This window comes from Saccopteryx bilineata, chromosome X (assembly GCF_036850765.1).
Source record: "Saccopteryx bilineata isolate mSacBil1 chromosome X, mSacBil1_pri_phased_curated, whole genome shotgun sequence".
NCBI lineage: Eukaryota > Metazoa > Chordata > Mammalia > Chiroptera > Emballonuridae > Saccopteryx > Saccopteryx bilineata.
The window spans coordinates 134,820,141-134,840,115 of record NC_089502.1 but is presented as its reverse complement, the minus strand read 5'-3'; the positions used below and the strand labels follow the sequence as shown (position 1 = coordinate 134,840,115).

At 45.9% G+C, this 19,975-nt stretch overlaps 1 protein-coding gene across 2 annotated transcripts in view; it reads left to right on the top strand.

Annotated features, from left to right (window-relative positions):
• The window catches only part of REPS2 (RALBP1 associated Eps domain containing 2), a 221,587-nt gene that overhangs the window by 101,706 nt on the left and 99,906 nt on the right, over positions 1-19,975 (top strand). For both annotated transcript variants that reach the window (XM_066249297.1, XM_066249296.1), the window contains exons 6-8: positions 4,930-5,068; positions 11,108-11,171; positions 13,106-13,248. In XM_066249297.1, coding sequence (XP_066105394.1) covers positions 4,930-5,068; positions 11,108-11,171; positions 13,106-13,248 — 346 coding nt within the window. The remainder of the gene's footprint in view (positions 1-4,929; positions 5,069-11,107; positions 11,172-13,105; positions 13,249-19,975) is intronic.

The following is a 19,975-nucleotide window of genomic DNA, read 5'->3' as shown; positions in this document are numbered from 1 at the left end:
CCAGTCAGGGCACACAGGAGAAGCAAACATCTGCTTCTCCACCCCTCCCCCTTCTCTTTCCCTTCTCTTTCCCTTCTCTTCCTGCAGCCACGGCTTGATTGGTTCAAGCACATTGGCCCTAGGCGCTAAGGATGGCTCCGTGGAGCCTCTACTTCAGACACTAAGAATAGCTTGGTTGCGACCATGACCCCAGATGGGTAAAGCATTGGCCCCAGATGGGGTTTACTGGATAGATCCCAGTTGGGGCACATGTAGGAGTCTGTCTCACTATTTCCTCTCCTCTCACGTGGAAAAAGAAGGAGAAGGAGAAGGAGAAAGAAGAAAGAAATACCCCTGAACATACTAGAGCATGTCAAAAAGTGTTTTTTATCATCTGTGATGTGCTTTCTAGGGACTGTATGTGGAATGAAGGAGTGTACAGTGCAGTTCCAACCCTCCAGGTTGAAACCTGAGTGACGCTAACCAAGAACACTGCAATGTTCAAACTGTAACACCATAATTTTAATTCGCATTCATATTGAAAATACTCAGTTCACGTGGTTTATTACATCAATTGAAAACATGCAGTGAGAAACAGAGGGAAGGAGACGGGGATAGGTTAGCACGTTCAGTACAAGCCAGTAGAAGGGCCACACTGTGTACAGGTTACCCAATGTTCACATGCGCTCATTTGTTTTGTAAGGCCTTTATTTCTTGAAAAGGAGGAAGAGTTGGAGTTCTCATGAGAATCCAAGAGATGAGAAACAAGGAGTGGCCTTGTGGCCCTGAGGAGCAGGAGTTCTCGGCTGTTCACTCCTGCTCTGCCATTCACAGGCCTTGCCCTGGTTGCCTTGAGTTGCTTTGCTGTCCACTGACTCGGCTGCTAACAGTCATCCTTGGCGCCTACTCTTTCTAGTACTTTTCTACCCCACAGGTTCTGCTTATGCTTGGCTCTGGCTCCCTTATGACTTTATGTTCCATCTGGCCCATACATCTACAGAAGGTGTACCTATTCAGGGTCTGCTCTCTTTGCTTTTTTTTTTTTTCATATTTCTTATCTACATCTCAAAGAATTAGCATATGGTCCCTATTAGTCCTACTAGACAAGAGCTTTCTATGCCAGAACATCCCAGAGGCTAGCAGCTGTGTGCCCCCCCTACACTCGGACTCAGTTGGGTGAGACCCAGGGGTGAGGTGGGTGCACATGTCGCTGCCAGGCCCACCATTACAGCAGAGCTAGGGGGGGCAGTTGGCAGAGCTGTCTGCAGTGGCTGTGGGCCTGGCAAGTACATCAGAGAGCCCTTTGGGCACTGGGACTTGACGGGTAGGACTTGAGCAAGCTGAGATCAGAGGAAGGGTGTTCTAGGATACAGACACAAATCTGACCCATGAAGAGAGAGAAGTCAGATGCCTGCTGTGAGTGAGTGAGGAGGAGGCTAGATTATAAGGGCTCTAAAGGCCAAGTGGAGAAGGTGGATTTTTCTTTTTCTGAAGTGAGAAATGGGGAGACAGAGAGACAGACTCCCACATGTGCCCAACTGGGATCCACCCAGCATGCCCACCAGAGAGCGATGCTCTGCCTGTCTGGGGCATTGCTCCATTGCAACCGGAGCCATTCTAGCGCCTGAGGCAGAGCTCATGGAGCCGTCCTCAGTGCCCGAGCCAACTTTGCTCCAATGGAGCCTTGGCTTCAGGAGGGGAACAGAGAGACAGAGAGGAAGGAGAGGGGAAGGGGTGCAGAAGCAGATGGGCACTTCTCCTGTGTGCCCTGGCCAAAAATCAAACCCAGGACTTCCACATGCCGGGTCAATGCTCTACTGCTGAGCCAACCAGCCAGGGTGAGAAGGTGGATTTATTTATTTTTTTTATTTTAATTAATTATTTTTTTTACAGAGACAGAGAGAGAGAGTCAGAGAGAGGGATAGATAGGGACAGACAGACAGGAATGGAGAGAGATGAGAAGCATCAATCATCAGTTTTTCATTGTGGTGCTTTAGTTGTTCATTGATTGCTTTCTCATATGAGCCTTGACCGTGGGCCTTCAGCAGACCAAGTAACCCCTTGCTCAAGCCAGTGACCTTGGGTCCAAGCTGGTGAGCTTTTGCTCAAACCAGATGAGCCCACGCTCAAGCTGGCAACCTTGGGGTCTCGAACCTGGGTCCTCTGCATCCTAGTCCAACGCTTTATCCACTGCGCCACTGCCTGGTCAGGCAGAAGGTGGATTTTTAAAATTAGGCAATAGATCATCCTATAAGCTTTCATACAAAGTAATCAATCACTTTCTTCTGTTCGTTCCTGATTCCTGCTGTCAGAATAGACTTGAGACCTGCTACAAGGCCACTGAGGCCACTCAGGAATGAGGTTATGTGGAGAGGAAGTAGAGTTAGCAGTGGTCTTAGAGCTGGAGAAAGAACAAACATAGGTTGACAATAACAAGAGCAACTGAATATGGCAGCTCTGGTTCCCGAAGGGAAGGAAAGTATTCCAGGGGAGTAGTAGCTTCCACGTCAGAACCAGGGAACACAGCAGCCAGAACCCAGTACAGAAATATCAGTGCCTATTGATAAGATCATGTGGTTTTTGTTCTTTGTTTTGTTGATATGGTGTATTACGTTAACCGTTTTACATATGTTGAACCATCCTTGAGATTCTGGGATGAATCCCACTTGATCATGATGTATTATTTTTTAAATATGTTGTTGTATTCGATTTGCTAGTATTTTGTTTAGTATTTTAGCATCTGTATTCATTAGAGATATTGGTCTGTAGTTTTCTTTTATTGTGCCATCCTTGCCTGGTTTTGGTATGAGGGTTATAAAAGTGAAACTAAGAGACATTTATTAATAAGAGTGTGGTGGTTACGGGGTGAGGGGGGAAAGGGAGAGGGAAAGGGGGAGGGGGAGGGGCACAAAGAAAACTAGATAGAAGGTGACAGAGGACAATCTGACTTTGGGTGATGAGTATGCAACATAATTGAACGGCAAGATAACCTGGACTTGTTATCTTTGAATATATGTATCCTGATTTATTGATGTCGCCCCATTAAAAAAATAAAATTATTTAAAATAAAAAAAAGAAAAATATCAGCGCCTTCATTCTCAGGACGGCAGCGGGACAGAGTTCCACCTGTGTCCTGCTGGCGTGGTGAACGCCTCGGCCTGCTCAGTTGTTCACTCACAGATGGCCTTCCTGTCTCTCCTGTCTATCCATTACTCCAGCTGTTTCTGTCAGTGCTGACCTGGGGGCATTGCTCCTGTGAGCTCTGCACATGACCATCTGGCCTGGAACCCAGTCCAGCACATGCTGATGGCCTCCACCCTGGCTTCTGCCTCCAAGACCTGCTCAGACATCTGGGCTCGTTCAGAAAGTGCTGCCTGGGGCACTTGAGTTTGGTTCTGGAGTTTGGTGGGAACATTTTAGAAAGCTGTATGGTCCATCTGGTGTTCAGACTGACTTGATCTTCCTTGCTTTTTAAAATTTATATTGTTTGTTTCTTACCAGATGAATAGGGGGTTTCTTGCGAACAATTCAGGTGGAAGCAACCCAATTAAAAAAGAAAAACCTGAAATGCCAGAGCCTGGCTTTGAACAACAGATAAGAAAGAGGAGTTATGTGCTGACCTCAGGGTTCCCTGAAGGGTGCGGGCTCCTCTCTGAAGTTCTCTAAGCCTCAGTTTCCTCATCTGGGAAGAGGATAATGATTCCTGCTGTTTTTGCCTCTGAATGTTTTGAGATGCTGGATGAGATAGGGATGTATGAAATGCTTTGTAAATTTCAAAGCACTCTGAAGATAAGGCATTAACTTTATGGATAGTGGTTTCCAGGGCATTTAAAATGGTTTGATTTACATTTAATAGAAACTCAGTTAGTATGAAAACTTTAAAGATGACATCTCAAGGTTATACCACAGCTCAAAGTTTTATAATCTCATTTCTTCTGTGAATGTTGTCAGAGGAGAAGGTGTTTCTGGGAAGAAGGACTTCCTGGAATGGCGTGTGCCTGTTGGGAGGAAGGGTGCGAAGCCGGTCTGCTGCTGCCCTTTGTGGGGATAATAAGCACAGCGCCCTCCTAATGATTATTTCCTTGATGGTGTGTTCATAAATGGCAGTCTGATAGCGTATTAGCAGTAATAGCTCTCTCTTCCTTTCCTAGTCTCCTTATGTCCTAAAGGCTTACCCCTTTGTGTTCACCTCTTGGTTCCCTGAAGGTGGCCCTTTGCAGTAGCACCTTAGCCTTAGAGTCCGTGGAACAGATGGAGCAAAGCCTGGGGCTCCTCCCAGAATCACCATTCTAGCTTTTCCCCCCAGCATAGCCAAGCTTTGTTTTCTCCTGCACCATTTCTCTGGTTCTCTGCATCCTTAAAGCCTCAACTTTGGCTTGCACGCCCCCTAGTGGCACGTCTGATGCACCCCTGTTACCCCATTTGTCATGGTACCATCACAGCTGTTCTCTCCGCAAAGCTCTATTACTGGGTATTAACCCCAGTTCACAGATGCAGGATGACTGGCTCCTCAAGTAGGACCCGGCAGGTGAGATTTGAATTGGAACTTTTGATTCCCAGATTTATACAATGGAAATGGCTTGGGGGGAAAAAGATGATATGGTTGTAGCTTTTCTAGATATTTTTATGGTTTAAAAAGAATCAGTTATTTTACTATCTATTCATCGATCTGAAAGGATAAAAACGTGGTGAATATTTGAAGATAAGAATAGTCATCTTTTTACCCTTCCTTCATTTCATTACAAACACCTTCAGCACTCCCCAAGTGCAGTATTTCATGCTCAGTCCTGTTAAGAACTTTATGGAGTACAATTCTAATTGCAAGGTGTTTAAATGATTCCCTTGAGAAAAAAAAAGTATAATGCATGGTAACTTTTATTGGTGTTTAATATTTCTACTTCATCTCACTGAAGAGAGATTCTCTGAGCATTTGCTTATTTATTTTTCAAGTCCTTTTCAGTGGAGCGAGAGCTGCAGGACAGCAGCAGCAATTACCCGGATGAACCGTGGAGGATAACGGAAGAGCAGCGCGAGTACTATGTCAATCAGTTCCGATCCCTGCAGCCAGACCCGAGTTCCTTCATTTCAGGTAATGAAGTCTGACAGATGAGGGTGTGGCTCCCAGGTCACTGTCTCATATAAATAACAGTACCCATCTTGAGAGAGAGTTCACACAAAATGAGTACAGCAACCTTTTGTGGCTTCAATATTTTTTGTTCTAAGATCGAATTTCTTATCAACTATAAACCATGCAGAAAAGCACTCAGCAATGACGTTTGGAAAATTATGCTTTAGTTTCAAAGGAGTTAAGTAGGAATTTGGTAGAACCTGGTCCAGTCCCTGTGATTTATTATTTGGAGCAGTTGTTGAAATGATGAGTGTGGGACCAAGGAGACATCTTTAATTGCTTACTCATCATAGAAGAGTTAGAGAAAGATGTCCTATCGCCTTCTAGAGTTAGCATCACAGCCTCCTTATGTTATACATGCCTTACAAGTTCAAATTCATGCTCGTTTTCTTTGGCTCAAGACTTTCTCCTCTGTTTTTTTCCAAGAGAAATTAAAATATGGGAGGAAAATTGGCCAGCATTTTTATGTCCACATATCACTTCTGGGTTGTCTTCAGAAATATATATTCCTGTTGAGTTCTCATGTAAAATTCAAGCTGAGGGGAATTGATTTAATTCCTCTGTGCCTACATTTTACTGGGCCGAAGACTAAACAAACAGTGAAATTGTAGAGTCTGGAAGAAAAATTCATAGAACTTTCTTTTTGTATTTGAATTTTGAAGAATAACAATATGTCCTTAAAAATTGTAACATGACATTAAAATGAGGACTAAGATTAATTTTCTACTGTGAAATAAGGTTTGTACTGAAATATACTTGTATAAATGAGGCCATTGTGTTCTGATTGGTGGTAATGGCTTTATTGAAGATAGATATAGCAAATTAATGATAACAACATGATTTTAAAGAAACAAGCAGAAACACAGATTGCATGTACTGACTACTTGCAAACCTTACCCACTGTTTAAGTGAGTTTCTCCTCAAATATACAAATGATTAGACAGATACAAATAGGTTGTTGTTAGGGATGTTTTTACCTTCTTTCAACTTTTTTATTTTGCAGATTTTCAAATGTAGACATAGCTAGAGTGGCTAATATAACAAACCCCTATCACAGAGCCCCAGCGATTTGATTTTATTTATACCCTCTCTCACCCCAGATGATCTGAAACAATTTCCAGATAATTTCATTTGAAAATACGGGGTGGACAAAAGTAAGTTTACAATTGTGAGTACAAAAACCACGGAGTTTATTCTTGTATTAATATTTATTCATTAGTGTATTATTTTCCATACAAATAACTGTAAACGTACTTTTGTCCCACTCTGAATTTCAGGATGTATCGCTGAAGGCCTCTTAAAAACATAACCACAATTCATTGGCACATGTTAAAAAAAAAGAGCATGAATTTCTTAATATTATCAAGTTTTCATTGTTCAGATTTCCCTGATTGTCTCATAAATGCCTTTAAATTCTTTTGTGTGTTTGATCAAGGTCAAGAGTGATTCATATACTGTAATTAGATGATGTCTTTTTAAAAGGCATCTTTATTTAGATATTCACATACCATTAAATTCGCCCATTTAAAGTATACAATTCAGTGGTTTTAGTATATTCACAGATTATATTCACAATATAAATTTAGAACGCTTTAATTATTACCCCCATAAACCTACTTATTAGCAATTATTTCCTATTCCTGCTCTTCTCACCTCCCAGCTGTAGGGAACTACTAAGCTACATTCTTTTTTTTTTTTTTATATAATTTTATTTTTTTAATGGGGTGACATCAATAAATCAGGATACATATATTCAAAGATAACAAGTCCAGGTTATCTTGTCATTCAATTATGTTGCATACCCACCACCCAAAGTCAGATTGTCCTCCGTCACCCTCTATCTTGTTCTCTCTGTGCCCCTCCCCCTCCCCCTTTCCCTCCCCCATTCCCCCCTCCCCCCCGTAACCACCACACTCTTATCAATGTCTCTTAGTTTCACTATTATGTCCCACCTACGTATGGAATTATACAGTTCCTGTTTTTTTCTGATTTACTTATTTCGCTTCGTATCATGTTATCAAGATCCCACCATTTTGCTGTAAATGTTCCGATGTCATCATTTCTTATGGCTGAGTAGTATTCCATAGTGTATATGTGCCACATCTTCTTTATCCAGTCATCTATTGATGGGCTTTTTGGTTGTTTCCATGTCCTGGCCACTGTGAACAATGCTGCAATAAACATGGGGCTGCATGTGTCTTTACGTATCAATGTTTCTGAGTTTTGGGGATATATACCCAGTAGAGGAATTGCTGGGTCATAAGGTAGTTCTATTTTCAGTTTTTTGAGGAACCACCATACTTTCTTCCAAAATGGTTGTACTACTTTACATTCCCACCAACAGTGGATGAGGGTTCCTTTTTCTCCACAGCCTCTCCAACATTTGCTATTACCTGACTTGCTAATAACAGCTAATCGAACAGGTGTGAGGTGGTATCTCATTGCCGTTTTGATTTGCATTTCTCTAATAAGCTACATTCTTTATATCTAGGTTTGCCTATTCTGGGATTTTCATATCAGTGAAATAATATATGTGACCTTTTGTGTCGGCGCTGTTTGACTTAGCATAATGTTTTTAAGGCTCATCTGTGCTGTACTGTGTATCAAAATTTTATTCATTTTTATGGCTGAATAGTTCCATTGTATAGACAAACCACATTTTATTTATCCATCAGTTGAAAGGCATTTGGATTTTTTTCACTTTTTGGCTATTAATAACGCTGCTATGGATATTTGTTTATAAGTTTTTGTGTAGATGAATGTTTTTATTTCTCTTGGATATATACCTAGGAGTGGAATTGCTGGATCACACAGTAACTCTGTGTTTAACCATTTGAGGAACTGTCAGATTGATTTCCAAAGCGATCGCACCATTTTACTTTGCTGCCAGCATAGTAGTAGGAGGTTTCCAGTTCATCCAATTCTCGTCAGTGCTTGTTCTTACCTGTCTTTTGATTATAGCAATCCTAGGGGTGAAGTGGCATCTCTTTGTGGTTATGATTAGCATTTCCTGTATGAATAATGACATTTACCATCTTTTCATGCTCTTATTGGCCATTTGTATTATATCTTCTTTAGAGAAATGTCCTTTGCCTTTTTTTTTGAGAGGCAAGAAGAATTCTTTATGTGTTCTAGATACAAATTCCATATGAGGTATATAATTTGAAAATACTTTTTCCTATCTGTGGCTTTTTATTTTTCTAATGCTGTCTTTTGAACTACAAGTATAAAAGATTTTAATTTTGATGATGTTCAGTTTATCTATTTTCTTCTTTGTGCTTTTGGTGTCATATCTAAGAAATCACTGCCTAATCCAAGACATGAAATTTTACTTCTATATTTTTCTCTGAGGAGAAATATGTATTACAATCTTTCTCTTACATTAAGTTTTTGATCCATTTTGAGTTAATTTTTGTGTGTGATATGAGGCAGGGGTTCAAATTTAGTCTTTTTCATATAGATATCCAGTTATCTCACAGCATTGAATTGTTTTAGCATTCCTGTCAAAATTCAATTGACTGTAAATGTGAGGGTTTATTTCTAGATAACTCTATTCCACTGATCTATGTCTAGCTTAATGCCAGTGCTACACTGTCTTGATTATTTGTAGTAAGTTTTGAAATCAGGAAGTGAGAGTTCTTCAACTTTATTCTTTTCAGTTTTATTTGTTTTCATTTTAATTTTAAGGGATTGTTTTTAAATTTTAATTGTATATAAAATATTTACACGGTTCTAAAGTTGAGTCTACAAAACAATCTACAAGGATTGGAGCTTCTGTTCCTGTCTTCCCACCCTATTCTTTCCTTGCCCTACAGGTGCCACCTTTTTATGTTGGTCTGTTTTGAAAAGAAAAGCAAATACAGGCATATGGGTATCTATCTATATGTGTGTTCTTATCTCCATCTTTTCTTAGATAAATGGTAGCATACTGTTTATACTTTTCTCCACCTTGCGTTTCTCACTTAACAGTATATCCTGGTGATTGCACCGTAGTTGCACGTCTAGGTGTTTCTCATTCCCTTTTATAGCTGTGTACTACTAGATTGGGTGAATGTGCAATCATGCATTCAGCCTCTCCCTTATTAGGATTACTTCTAGTCTTTTGCTGTTACAAATACTTCTGTTGTGAATAGCATTCTGCATGTCTTTTTTATTTTGTCAGTGTATCTTTGGATAATGTGATATTGCTAGATATTGCAGAACACGTTTTCATTGGTGGCATACCATTTTGCCATCCCACAAGCATCGAATGAGATGCCTATTTGCCCACAGTCTTGTTATCAGAACATGTTAACTTTTGTATTTTCCCCATATGATAGGCAAGAAATCGTATCTTTGTATAGTTTTAACTTAGAGATCTCTTATAAAAATGGTTGAACCTTTTTTATATGATTAAGAGTCAGTTGCATCTATTTCTGTGAACTCTCATAACTCTGCCCATTTTTATATTGGGTTATTGGTCTTTTTTGGTAAAGATCTATATATATTTGGTGTGCTACCATTACTTCCCTGATATATCAATGCTGTGTGTAACCTAATGGTCTGAGAGACTCCTTGTAATAACAAGTCTGCATCCGTGTTTTCATGTTTGACTGTTCACAGCTTTTAAGCCTCCCTTCTCCCTCGTGTGCCCCTTATGTGGCTCCCCAGCAAGGTATGAACATAGCTGGAGAGAACAAGAAAAGGTGGCTGGCTTGGGCTTTCTATGGAGGTGGAGCTGCAGTGAGGGTTCCAGCTCAGGGTTTGAACTTCTGTCAGCACCGAAGGAGGGAGCATGGGGCTGTCTCATTAGCTTCCCCTTTTGGCAGGGGGCAGTCAGGGCACAACTGAATTTGGTAGCATTGGCTTCCCTATGGGCTTTCCCTAACCTCTCTGGGACATCATAGTCTGAAGACCAGGCCAGTTCTCTAGCTGTGGGTTTAGGCCTAGTGTGATTTGAAGAAAGGATATCAAGTCAGGGGGCGGGAGGTGGAGGAAGAAGAATGACATGAGGGGACATTGTCAATGTGGCTGGTAAATATGGGCTTTCTAGACACTTCTGACCAATGCTTGACAAAGTGGTTGCATTGTGACCAACAGTTAGTTGTATGTCAGCATTATTTCTAGGGTGGTTTTGGGGAGGGGGCTCATTTGTTTATAGGGCTCTTTGCCTTTGATACTTAGTAATCTATCAAAGGAAAATCAGTTTGCTTTAGGGTTGATCATAATTCATTGCTTTCAGGCCAATTAGAAGACTTGTAATTGCCATGGAATGACTTGTCATTTTATCAGCTTAAAATAGAGCTTGGGGTTTTGATTTGACTATTCTTCCTCTTAGAATTGAGGCTTGTGAATTGTAACTGTTTTGAGAGCTGGAGGCATACAAATTTAAATCTCAATAATAGTTGGATCTAACATTTTAAGTGCATTTGGGACTTAAGTACAACTTTGTAACATGTAAAATGGAGTGATTACCTGATTTAAATCGATACTGGTAAATTTACAATGAATAAAGAACGTAGCAAGAGTTTCCTGAACAAGTTTCTCAAAGAGCCACCAAAGAGCTCAAATCTGACCTAAACTCTTTCCCAAGAGTCCTGTCTTACGTCTGTGTGATGAGATTAATAGTGTTTTCTTTTTTTGATGTTTTCTACCATGATTGTGTATTGCTTTTTCATTAAAAGTACTTGACGAAAATTTTGAAATTTGTCTTTTAATTTTTAGTAAAAGTTTGCACGTTTTTAATAAAAATGAAGTAGGAATTAATTTATATAATTTGTATGTCAGAATATGTATTATGTCATTGCTTCCTTTGCCCTATTTTAATTTATATATTCTTTTAAATGCTGTTAACATGTCATTTTTAGCCACATGATTTGTAGTTGCTTTAATGAATAAATGTTGTATTTGTGGTTATATGGTAGGGATTGTTGAAAGAAAAAATGGTGATTCATTGACATTAACTATAAAAGTTGCTCTAGATATTAATTAATGATTTATTTAAACAATGGCTGTTGACAGGTTCAGTGGCCAAGAACTTCTTCACAAAATCAAAGCTTTCCATTCCAGAACTGTCCTATATATGGTAAGTACAATTAATGCCACATGATACGATACAGTCATCCATATTCATTCTTTAGTTCCTACTGTTGCATTTTAAAAGTCTCATTTTTTGGAAAAAAATTTTTTTACAAAGAGAGTGAGTAGAATTTAAATTTTTGTTGCTGTGAATATTAAATAAGTTATATGAAAAGCATGATGAATGGTGTCTGGTACATACTGCACACTACATATTAGCTATTATTTAAAAAGTAATTTTCTAATTATTATCCTCATCTAGACCCCTTTTCAGTCTAAGCAATCATGTGGGTGTATGAGAATTTCCATCTTGTATATTTTCAGATTTTTCTACTTGATGTGATACAAGTAGCCAAGAGGACCTTGAAAAGCTATTCTTTATAATATTTTATGAGGCCAGGTGAACAGAAGGTCCACAAATGTTTTGGAATTCAGTTAAATTGGACTGTTCTAGCTGCCTGTGAGCTTCGTAAATTTGGCTGGTATTTATCAGCCGGGCCCGGTTCAGAGGCGCAGCTGCGGCGTGCGCTGCGCTCGGCGCCACAGCCTGGCTCCGCGGGGCTGTGCCGGCCCCGTCCAGATGGCTCCATTCGCGTTTATGAAAATGCTCGGTGCCTCCATAAACTCCCGGCTGCGTGTGGGCTGTTCTTCCTCATGGCTGGGTGGGAGACCACACTACTGTGCATAGATAATGAAAATGTTGGAATCTTTCACATGGATTTGCAAAAGTTATGAAAGCATTTAAAATTACTTGTCATGTTTTGTGCATTTTATTGGAAAACTACTGCAGTAATCCTTGTGCATGCCAGTGTACCTGAGATCCTGAGCTAGATTTATTCATAAACAGTGTATTCTAGCATAATTTGTTTTTCACCACAAGCCTTGTATTAGATATTAAAGCAAGGGAAAAAGGAAATGATCATTTTCAGAAGAATAGAGTCCATTTTGGCAGGATTCCCAGTCTTAGCATAATTGGCCTGAGGCTGACTATCTCTTTGCGGAGACATGTACGTGCGTGCGAGCTGAGTGGTATTCCCTGTATCGCCTTGTCAGCAGTCCCCTCTTCCTGAGCCCGGAGCCGGAGCTGGAGCTGTTCGGGCGCATGCATTCTAACTGCTGGGGGTGGGGTGGGGGGGTGAGTGGAGCTTACCTTCAAATAGTAACACCTTCCTAGTACGCTTCTCTGTGTCTTATCGCTCTGCTTGTCTCTGTGCACCTGAGAGACTGGTTGAGCTTAGAGAGTCTTAGTTGCTTTGTCAGATAGGTTTCTTTTGTGCTGAATAAGTAGGTCTGTGCCTTTCAGTGGGAAACAATGACTGAAGCAAAGATAAGTCTTTTCAAGACTCTTCCTTTCTTCCTGTCTTATCTGGTTCCAGCCTTCCCTAGTTGCTAGTTTTATATGAAAACATAATTCCGCCTGTCTTTATTGTGCTTGCTTACATTTTCCCAGGAGGGGATTCTCAAGCAAATTTTTGATACAACATTTATGCGACCTGGAAAGTTCAAGGTTTTTCCATTAAGCTGGAAGAAGGAAGCGCTCATTCCTGAGCCCCAGTAACTGGGCAGTGGCCCGGACAGCTGTAAACTGCCGGCCGGCTCTTCCTCTGGCTGTGTGGGGCACCCAGTCAGGAGCGCTTCCCACCACGCTTTTCCTGAATGGCTGTCAGCCGTAGGGTTCTGGGCATCGCTGTGTTGTGTACTCAGCATTGTAAAACAGACCGGTTGGAGAACCGGAATAATTTAAAGTTTTGTTTATAAAGTGATACCAGTGCTGTCAGCCATACTTTTTCTTCCGCCAAGTAGCTCGCTGAGATTTCATATGGGTTTGGGGACTCAGCAGGATCACCCCCAGAGAGCCTGGGAATTGTGTTTGCATGCGTGACAGTGAGTACATCTTCCTCCACGCCCAGTGTCAGGAACTCATGACACCTGTCTATTTAGGGAACTGAGTGATGCCGACTGTGATGGAGCCCTGACCCTTTCTGAGTTCTGTGCTGCGTTTCATCTCATTGTGGCCCGGAAGAACGGCTACCCACTGCCCGAGGGCCTCCCTCCGACTCTGCAGCCGGAGTACCTGCAAGCAGGTAAGGCCTCATCACAGATCCTAAATCTTAGACACTTTCTATTCAGGCCATCCAAGAAACTTTTGTTTTTTTAAATGCTGTTTAGACACTTTGGGGAGTACTTTGTATCTATAGTTACTGTCCTTTAACTGATATGAGACTTTCATGTCTTATAATATAAGTAATAGGGGTGATCTGGGTGTGAGTCATCTGTGATTTTCATTCCAGTACTCTGTGGATGGATTTGATCCATCACAATGTCACTTACCCTTTTGTGCAAATTGTGGTGTAGGCAACCAGTAAATCTCCCAGCTGATATAAAATGAAGAGGAAGATCCTCTTGTCCAGCCAAGTGCTGACTTGGTGTCTTTAGGCATGTCCCACTGTTCCCAGCTGGTCTTGGGCAGTGAAATCAAAGAGAACTGTTATCCGTAATGAAAAAGTTAAAGAAAATTACATGCAGTGAAATCTGCAAAGTGCCATAATCTTAAATACACACTTTTTTACATATATATCCACTGATGTTACTGCAGTCAGATAAAGATATAGAACATTCCAGCACACCAGAGGGTGGGAATAGAGCTCTGCCTTCCTCATTAGTATAACAGTTACCCCTCAAAACCCTTTGGATAGGCTGTGTCCAACGTTTATATCAATTCCTTTGGAAGATTGGACAAATTAGCAGCTTTTGTCTTGCCCTTTTTAGAGGCAGTGGGCCGTGGGCTGATTTCTGTTACTCAGAGAAGTGTAGCTTCCACTGAAATAGTCTGGGAACATCTGGTACTTTCAATAACCTTTCTCACTTTGTAGGCAGGCAAGGTGTGTTAAAAACTTGAGAGCTTAGTCATGGATGATTATTGGCAAGAAGGAGCAGCGTCAAAAGAAAACGTGAGAAGTCATGAATATTTCGTGGTTAGAACTGGAACAGGCTCTAGATGATCTGATCTTGTCCCCTCTTCATAGCGACACCAGTGACTCATCGGAGTGACCAGCGACTCATCTAAGTCAGTCCTAGGGTCTCTGACTTAGATAAAAACCTGCTGTTTTCTGTATTAGGAAGTGAGAGGGTGATGGGGGTTGAGCTGAGACTTGAAGGCAAGAGGCCAAGTTCTTATCTGATGCCAGGGGCAGGTAAACATGCTGGGGGAAGAGTGAATCATTCCCAGCTATTCCCCAAATGCCCCCGAGAAAATGTATGGAGGGGCGGCCTCAGAAGTTTGGGCTTTGCCAACAGCCTGCTACCCTTCCTTGTAGGTTGAGCGAGACCATCACACCCCCCCAGGAACTAGTTTGCAATTGGGCAGCATGATAAATTGTTCTATTTCTTCTTCGGTATCACTCTCCCCCTCTGTCCCCTATTCTCTTCCCCACCTCTCCCCACCTCTCCCTCCACTCTTCCCTCCTCTCTTTCCCACCTCTCCTCACCTCTCCCCCACTCTCCTCCACCTCTCCCCTCCTCTCTTTGCCACTTCTTCCTCTCATCTCCCCTCTTCTCTTCCCCTCATCTCCCCACCTCTCCTCTCTTCTCTTCCCACCTCTTACCACCTCTCTTCCCACATCTTCCCACCTCTCTTTCTTACCTCTCCTCTCTTCTTTTCCCACATCTTCCCACCTCTCTTCCCCACCTCTTCCTACCACTCTTCCCCACCTCTTGCCACCTCTCTTCCCCACCTCTTCCTACATCTCTTCCCCACCTCTTGCCACCTCTCTTCCCCACCTCTTCCTACATCTCTTCCCCACATCTCCTCTCCTCTTTTCCCCACCTCTCCCCTCCTCTCTTCCCCACATCTCCCCTCCTCTTTTCCCACCTCTTCCGAACTCTTCCCACCTCTCTTCCCCACCTCTCCCCTCCTCTCTTCCCCACATCTCCCCTCCTCTCTTCCCCACCTATTCCCACCTCTCTTCCTCACCTCTCCCCACCTCTCCCTACCTTTCCCCTCCTCTCCCCTTCTCTCTTTTCCTACCTCTCGCCTCCTCTCTTCCCCACCTCTCCCCTCTTCTCTTCCCCACCTCTTCCTACCTCTCTTCCCCACCTCTCCCCTCCTCTCTTCCCACGTCTCTTCCCCACCTATTCCCACGTCTCTTCCCCACTTCTTCCTACCTCTCTTCCCCACCTCTCCCCTCCTCTTTTCCCCACCTCTCCCCTCCTCTCTTCCCCACATCTCCCCTCCTCTTTTCCCACCTCTTCCGAACTCTTCCCACCTCTCTTCCCCACATCTCCCCTCCTCTCTTCCCCACATCTCCCCTCCTCTCTTCCCCACATCTCCCCTCCTCTCTTCCCCACATCTCCCCTCCTCTCTTCCCCACCTATTCCCACCTCTCTTCCTCACCTCTCCCCACCTCTCCCTACCTTTCCCCTCCTCTCCCCTTCTCTTTTCCTACCTCTCGCCTCCTCTCTTCCCCACCTCTCCCCTCTTCTCTTCCCCACCTCTTCCTACCTCTCTTCCCCACCTCTCCCCTCCTCTCTTCCCACGTCTCTTCCCCACCTATTCCCACGTCTCTTCCCCACTTCTTCCTACCTCTCTTCCCCACCTCTCCCCTCCTCTTTTCCCCACCTCTCCCCTCCTCTCTTCCTCACATCTCCCCTCCTCTTTTCCCACCTCTTCCGAACTCTTCCCACCTCTCTTCCCCACATCTCCCCTCCTCTCTTCCCCACATCTCCCCTCCTCTCTTCCCCACCTCTCCCCTCCTCTCTTCCCCACATCTCCCCTCCTCTCTTCCCCACCTATTCCCACCTCTCTTCCCCACCTCTCCCCACCTCTCCCCACCTTTCCCCTCCTCTCCCCTTCTCTCTTTTCCTACCTCTCGCCTCCTCTCTTCCCCACCTCTCCCCTCTTCTCTTCCCCACCTCTTCCTACCTCTCTTCCCCACCTCTCCCCTCCTCTCTTCCCACCTCTCTTCCCCACCTCTCTTCCCCACCTATTCCCACGTCTCTTCCCCACTTCTTCCTACCTCTCTTCCCCACCTCTCCCCTCCTCTCTTCCCTACCTCTCCCTCACCTCTCCCCACCTCTCCCTCACTTCTTCACATCTCTCCCCTCTTCTCTCCCCACCTCTCCCCTCTTCTCTTCCCCACTTCTCCCCTCTTCTCTTACCCTCCTCTCCCCACCTCTCCATCACCTCTCCCCACCTCCCCCTCCTCTCTTCCTCACCTCTCCCTCCCCCTCTCCCCACCTCTCCCCTCCTCCCTCACCTCTCCCTCACTTCTCCCCACCTCTCCCCTCCTCTCTTTCTTACCTCTCCCCTCCTCTCTTCTCCACCTCTCCCCTCCTCTCTTCCCCACCTCTCCCCTCTTCTCTTCCCCACCTCTTCCTACCTCTCTTCCCCACCTCTCCCCTCCTCTCTTCCCACCTCTCTTCCCCACCTCTCTTCCCCACCTATTCCCACGTCTCTTCCCCACTTCTTCCTACCTCTCTTCCCCACCTCTCCCCTCCTCTTTTCCCCACCTCTCCCCTCCTCTCTTCCTCTCCTCTCCCCACCTCTCCCCACTTTTCCCACCTCTCCCCACCTCTCCCCTCCACCTCTCCCCTCTTCTCTCCCCCACCTCTCCCCTCCTCTCTTCCTTACCTCTCCTCTCCTCTCTTCCCCACCTCTTCCCACCTCTCTTCCCTACCTCTCCCCTCCTCTTTTCCCCACCTCTCCCCTCCTCTCTTCCCCTTCTCTCCCCACCTCTCCTCCCCACCTATTCCCACGTCTCTTCCCCACCTCTTCCTACCTCTCTTCCCCACCTCTCCCCTCCTCTTTTCCCCACCTCTCCCCTCCTCTCTTCCCCACCTCTCCCCTCCTCTTTTCCCCACCTCTCCCCTCCTCTCTTCCCCACCTCTCCCCTCCTCTTTTCCCCACCTCTCCCCTCCTCTCTTCCCCTCCTCTCCCCACTTTTCCCACCTCTCCCCACCTCTCCCTTCCTCTCTCCCCCACCTCTCCCCTCCTCTCTTCCCCTTCTCTCCCCACCTCTCTTCCCCACCTATTCCCACGTCTCTTCCCCACCTCTCCCCTCCTCTCTCCCCCACCTCTCCCCTCTTCTCTCCCCCACCTCTCCCCACCTCTCTTCCCCTCCTCTCCCCACCTCTCTTCCTTACCTCTCCCCTCCTCTCTTCCCCACCTCTCCCCTCCTCTCTTCCCTACCTCTCCCTCACCTCTCCCCACCTCTCCCTCACTTCTTCACATCTCTCCCCTCTTCTCTCCCCACCTCTCCCCTCTTCTCTTCCCCACTTCTCCCCTCTTCTCTTACCCTCCTCTCCCCACCTCTCCGTCAGCTCTCCCCACCTCCCCCTCCTCTCTTCCTCACCTCTCCCTCCCCCTCTCCCCACCTCTCCCCTCCTCCCTCACCTCTCCCTCACTTCTCCCCACCTCTCCCCTCCTCTCTTTCTTACCTCTCCCCTCCTCTCTTCTCCACCTCTCCCCTCCTCTCTTCCCCACCTCTCCCCTCTTCTCTTCCCCTCCTCTCCCTCACCTCTCCCCACCTCTCCCCACCTTTCCCCTCCTCTCCCCTTCTCTCTTTTCCTACCTCTCCCCTCCTCTCCTCCCCACCTCTCTCCTCTTTTCCTCCTCTCCCCACCTCTCCCTCACCTCTCCCCACCTCTCCCTCACCTCTCCCCACCTCTCCCCTCCTCTCTTCCTTACCTCTCCCCTCCTCTCTTCTCCACCTCTCCCCTCCTCTCTTCCTTACCTCTCCCCTCCTCTCTCCCCCACCTCTCCCCTCCTCTCTTCCCCACCTCTCCCTCACTTCTCCCCACCTCTCCCCTCCTCTCTTTCTTACTTCTCCCCTCCTCTCTTCCTTACCTCTCCCCTCCTCTCTCTCCCACCTCTCCCCTCCTCTCTCCCTCACCTCTCCCTCACTTCTCCCCACCTCTCCCCTCCTCTCTTCTCCACCTCTCCCCTCCTCTCTTCCCCACATCTCCCCTCCTCTCTTCCCCACATCTCCCCTCTTCTCTTCCCATCCTCTCCCTCACCTCTCCTCACCTCTCCCCACCTTTCCCCTCCTCTCCCCTTCTCTCTTTTCCTACCTCTCCCCTCCTCTCCTCCTCACCTCTCTCCTCTTTTCCTCCTCTCCCCACCTCTCCCTCACCTCTCCCTCACCTCTCTTCCTTACCTCTCCCCTCCTCTCTTCCCCACCTCTCCCTCACTTCTCCCCACCTCTCCCCTCCTCTCTTTCTTACCTCTCCCCTCCTCTCTTTCTTACCTCTCCCCTCCTCTCTTTCTTACCTCTCCCCTCCTCTCTCTCCCACCTCTCCCCTCCTCTCTCCCTCACCTCTCCCTCACTTCTCCCCACCTCTCCCCTCCTCTCTTCCCCACCTCTCCCCTCTTCTCTTCCCCTCCTCTCCCTCACCTCTCCCCACCTCTCCCCACCTTTCCCCTCCTCTCCCCTTCTCTCTTTTCCTACCTCTCCCCTCCTCTCTTCCTTACCTCTCCCCTCCTCTCTTCCCCACCTCTCCCCTCCTCTCTTCCTTACCTCTCCCCTCCTCTCTCCCCCACCTCTCCCCTCCTCTCTTCCCCTCCTCTCCCCACCTCTCCCTCACCTCTCCCCACCTTTCCCCTCATCTCCCGTTCTCTCTTTTCCTACCTCTCCCCTCCTCTCTCCCCCACCTCTCCCCTCTTCTCTTCCCCTCCTCTCCCCACCTCTCCCTCACCTCTCCCCACCTCTCTCCACCTTTCCCCTCGTCTCCCCTTCTCTCTTTTCCTACCTCTCCCCTCCTCTTCCCCTCCTCTCCCACCTCTCCCCACCTCTCCCCTCCTCTCTCCCCCATCTCTCCCATCTTCTCTCCCCCACCTCTCCCCTCCTCTCTTCCCCACCTCTCCCCTCCTCTCTCCCCCACCTCTCCCCTCTTCTCTCCCCCACCTCTCCCCTCCTCTCTTCCCTACCTCTCCCCTCCTCTCTTCCCTACCTCTCCCCTCTTCTCTTCCCCTCCTCTCCCCACCTCTCCCTCACCTCTCCCTCACCTTTCCCCACCTCTCCCCTCCTCTCTCCCCCACCTCTCCCCTCCTCTCTTCCCCTCTTCTCCCTGCCTCTATTCCCTATCACTCTCCACCTCTCCCTCACCTTTCCTCCTTTTCTTCCCCTCCTCTCTCCCTCCTCCCTTCTCCTCTTCTCCCTTTCCTGTCTCTCTTGGATTGAGGCAAAGAAGCACCAGTATTCCTTGGGCTCTCTTGGCAACTACATGGCTCCCAGTACCAAGTCAATGCATGCTCATCCAGGAACCCCCTTCTCTTTGGAGTGGGGCCATGTGGGGCTGTGTCTCTCTCTAATCGGGATGAGCTGCTGACCAGAGGGCTTAGGTCTGCTCTGGGGCTATTTAGTTGTATTTAATACATCACTGTTTCCTCTTGCAAGCCCTGAGAGTCCTGGGTAACCTCATCTCCTGTGCCCACATTTAGCTTTCTGTTTGTGGCCTTGACGAATGATGTTTTACTCAGATGCAGAATGTCCATGGAACCTGTGCCAGTTGTCATGACTCTTTGTTTGAGGTGTCACTTTGTAGGGATCCGAGTGTTTCATGGACTGTTTCAAAAGCCACTTAGAAAATTTTTACATCTGAGTGCCCTGAGCAGAAAGTGTGTTGACAGAAGAGAAGGAGCCTCTAGATTCCTTTTGTGCTGCAAATGGCTGCTTTTGCTTCCTTCTGCAGCAGAGGGGAGTCTGTAAAATCGAGCGCCAGCCAAGAGGCCTCTCACTTCCTTTGGAATGAGGCCCTGTTTCTTCCCAGTCTTCTGTGAAGGCTGTCAGTGTGCAGTTTTACAGGAACAACTGA